This window comes from Arachis ipaensis, chromosome B5 (assembly GCF_059453495.1).
Source record: "Arachis ipaensis isolate K30076 ecotype BB chromosome B5, ASM5945349v1, whole genome shotgun sequence".
In the NCBI taxonomy this organism is placed as follows: domain Eukaryota; kingdom Viridiplantae; phylum Streptophyta; class Magnoliopsida; order Fabales; family Fabaceae; genus Arachis; species Arachis ipaensis.
The window spans coordinates 57,426,893-57,431,017 of NC_142440.1; the positions used below are offsets into that span (position 1 = coordinate 57,426,893).

At 39.9% G+C, this 4,125-nt stretch overlaps 1 protein-coding gene and 1 pseudogene across 1 annotated transcript; both read right to left on the reverse strand.

Annotated features, from left to right (window-relative positions):
* Positions 1-1,368: 1,368 nt before the first annotated feature.
* LOC148564290 (uncharacterized) lies at positions 1,369-1,998 on the reverse strand. Its single transcript, XM_088487019.1, has 2 exons — positions 1,814-1,998; positions 1,369-1,663 (listed from the first exon to the last, which is right to left on the reverse strand). The coding sequence occupies exons 1-2, from the start codon at positions 1,996-1,998 to the stop codon at positions 1,369-1,371; spliced, it is 480 nt and encodes a 159-aa protein (XP_088343145.1).
* Positions 1,999-2,797: 799 nt separating this feature from the next.
* LOC148564291 (uncharacterized) lies at positions 2,798-3,739 on the reverse strand (annotated as a pseudogene).
* Positions 3,740-4,125: the final 386 nt, after the last annotated feature.

A 4,125-nucleotide genomic window follows, 5' to 3' on the forward strand; every position in this document is an offset into this window, starting at 1 on the left:
GATGGAATTTCGTCCTCATGCTATGCCCCTCTTTGTCTTGTCTCTTTCATTGAATATTCTTTGACCACCTAACCATTACCACAAAACAACAAAGACAAATATTATCAAACGGTGGCAAGAGAGTTTCTTTTATTAAACAAATATGAACTCTCATTCCTTATGTTTATTTAACCGTGACTTCTCTTTTTCCTTGGAGGACACCAAACTTAACGTTTGGTCATATAGTCTAAAATGTTGCTTCCTCCAACTATTGCTCTTGAAATCTCGATGTCACTCTTGGTTAAATATTTATAAGAAATGCTTTTATTTTTAAAAAAAAAAAATTTTTCATGAAGAATCAATTGTGTCCCTTAATTAGTGAATCAAGGTTTGATGAACACCAAACTTGTCTCTTGTTAAGGGGTAAATGCAGAATGCTAGCGAATTATCACAATTGATACCTTCATCACAGGATATAATTTCTTTTCGATTGTAAAGTCCTAGAAGGTAAAAATGTATGATCTATCGGTGTATGATTTTGATTTCATGAATAAGAAATGATCTGCTGAAAACTCTACATATGCAGACACCAAACTTAATGTTTGGTCATATACTTCATCGAAATGACTAAGCATATGGTCTAAGAATGTTTGAAAAACTGACTTGGTGTGCCTGAAGGCACACCAAACTTAGAAGTCTTGGCATATGTTTCAAAACAGTGCATGCATTCATTAAGTATGTTCATGAAAAAAATCATGCTAGGGTGATCATGGCTTATTGAATTTAAAACAACAGGAATCTTAAATCATGGGTTGCCTCCCATGGAGCGCTCTTTTATTGTCACTAGCTTGACATTGGGGCTTTCTTTTATGGTGGTTGATGATTGTAGTGCCTCAACTTGTCCCCCCTGACTGTGATCCTCTTCTTTGTTCCTTGATGTTCAATTTCAGCATGCTTTAATGAGAGTATATTGCTGACAGTGTAGTATTCATCAGTCTGTTGGCTTGCTCCCAGTTGTTGATAGATCAATTGCACTTTATCACCTTTGGAAAGCCCTTCTGTTGGAATCTTTTTGTTCTTCCAACCCCTTTTTGTTTTGTTCTTATTTTTCTTCCTTCCTTTTGTTAACCTTTCTTCTTTGACAGTAAGCTTCCCTTGGAGATTTCTCCTCTTAGTGGCTAACACTCCAATATCTTCTTGAATTTCTGCCTCATTCTGCACAGTCTCTTGCTTTGGGAGGTTGCTGTTAATTGTCTTGTTAATTCCTTCCTTCAACTGTGATTCTTCCTTGTCAGGTTCCATACAGTTCTTCTTCTCATCACTTAACTGTGTTTCTGGCAATACACTCAGAGTGACACTTTCATCATGCATTCTGAGAGTCAATTCTCCTTACTCTACGTCTATGATGACCCTAGCAATGGCCAAGAACGGTCTTCCAAGTATGATAGACTCACTCTCATCCTCATCTGAGTCTAGAATCACGAAATATGCAGGGAATATGAATCTGTCTACCTTGACTAGAAGGTTCTCAATCACACCCTTAGGACATATCACTGACTTGTCCACCAGTTCTAGAGACATCTGTACTGGTTTTACCTCTTCTATGCACAGCTTTTTCACTAGAGAGGATGGCATTAGATTGATACTGGCTCCTAAGGCACACATTGCTTTGTTGATGGTCATACTACCAATAGTACAGGGTAAAAAGAGACTTTCGGGGTCTTCAATCTTAGGGGGAAGTCCTTTCTGGATCAACGCTCTGCATTCTTCAGTGAGCAGTATAGTTTCATTCACTTCCCAACTCCTCTTCTTGTTGATAAGCTCCTTCAAAAACTTGGCATATAGAGGCATCTGTTCCAATGCTTCAGCCAGTGGAATGTTTATCTCCAGTTTCTTGAAAATCTCAAGGAACTTATGAAAGTGTTGGTCCTTAGTCTCTTTGCTGAACCTTTGAGGATAGGGCAATGGAGGTGTAAAGTTCTTCTCCACTTGCTGTTGTCCTGGAGCCATCTCTCCCATGTTTTGCTTTCCTTTTCTCAAATTTTGTGGCTGCTCACCCTTTTCTTGAGCCTGATTTTGAGTTTGCTTGCTTGCTGTTGCATCCTCATCTTTGGCTTTCTCGTCTTCAGCTTGTTTCTTGTCACTGTCCTTTGGTTTCTTGGTTGCTTCTTCATTTTTCACCAGGATCTTTCCACTCCTTAGTTGTATTACTTTGCACTCCTCTTTTGGATTAGGAATAGTGTCACTTGGTAGTGAACTTGATGGTCTCTCTGTTGCAAGGTGTTTAGAGAGCTGACCAATTTGCCTCTCCATATTCTTTATGGAGGATTCTTGGTTCTTGGCTGTCATTTCTTGGTGTTTCCACATTTTGTCTATCAAGGTTTCCAGGTTAGTGATTCTTTGAGATTCTGGTGATGTTTGCGGTTGGTTGTGAGATGTGGATGGTGGATGGTAGGCATTTTGGTTGGTGGGTTGGTTATTGGATGGATAATGGTTGGAGTTGGGGTAGTTATTTTGGGGTTTTCTATAAGGGTTTTGGTTAGTTTGCTGCTGGTTGTGGTTTTGGTTGTTTCTTGAAGTGTTTTGAATTGAGTTCCTCTGCCATGGTTGTTGATTCTGGTTGTGATTGTCTCCCCACCTAAGGTTTGGGTGGTTCTTCCAGGATGGATTGTAGGTGTCTCCATACACCTCATTTGACCTAGAATTTTGGTTGTGCATGTATTGGACTTGTTATTACTGCTGCTCTTCTTGAGTTTCTTCATTTTGCCCCCATGTGTTTGATGGTTGGCTTGTGTTGACTGCTGCAACTTGGAGATTATCAATCCTCTTGCTGCTGTATCATTTTGTTTTGAGCTAAGATTGAATCCACTCCTTCCAACTCCATTACTCCTCTCCTTTGTGATGGTTGGCGTTGCCTTTGATGAGCAAAGAAATATTGGTTGTTGGCTACCATATCAATGAGGTTTTGAGCCTCTTCTGCAGTTTTCATTAGTTGCAATAATCCTCCAGCTGAGTGATCAAGTGCCTCTTGAGCCTTTAGAGTGAGCCCTTCATAGAAGTTCTGCAGCTTGTCCCATTCAGTGAACATCTCTGGTGGACATTTCCTCAGCAGAGCCTTATATCTTTCCCATGCCTCATATAGATTTTCAGCATCCATTTGTGTGAATATCTGGACCTCAGTCTTCAACCTAATGATCCTTTGAGGGGGGTAAAACTTGGCAAGAAACTTGCTCACCAAATCATCCCAAATGTTGATGCTTTCCTTCGGGAATGTTTCTAGCCATTGAGTGGCCTTGTCCCTGAGAGAGAATGGGAATAACAGCAGCTTGTATATGTCAGGGTGTACTCCATTGCTTTTAACTATGTCACAAATCCTCAAGAAAGTTGATAGATGTTGGTTCGGGTCCTCCAATGGCCCTCCTCCAAAAAAGCAGTTATTTTGGACCAATGTGATGAGTTGTGACTTCAGTTCAAAGTTATTTGCATTGACATTAGGGGTAAGAATGCTGCTTCCACAATGTCTAGCATTTGCAAATGTATAGGAGGCCAGTACTCTCCTCTGTTGTGGGTTATTGTTATTATTGGCTGCTCCTCCTGGTGGATTTGGTGGATTGGTTGAATGTTCCTCCATGTCTTAAAACTCTTCTTCTGACTCTTCTTCTCCAACAATGCCTTTCCCTCTTTCAGCCCTTCTTAGTCTCCTGAGAGTTTGTTCGTCTTGTTCATGAAAGGTGGGTATAGCTCTCCATGTACCTGACATACAATCAAAACACACAAAACCAGAAAAACCAGTGACACTTCAATCTATTGCTAGAGTGAAGTTTTAGTTAGCTTAAGCAAAAATTCAAACAGTTAGTGGGTTAATTAAAAGTTAAAGAAATAGAAAAGAAAAAGTGCTTGATCTAGATCTCCACTTCACTTAATCATTGTCAATCTATTTCAATCCCCGGCAACGGCGCCAAAAACTTGATAGATAATTTGGAAAATGAAATTCCAAACACCCAAAACTCACCGGCAAGTGTACCGGGTCGCATCAAGTAATAATAACTCACGTGAGTGAGGTCGATCCCACAGAGATTGAAGGATTGAGCAATTTTAGTGTAGTGATTGATTTAGTCAAGCGAATCAAGTATTGGTTGATTGATT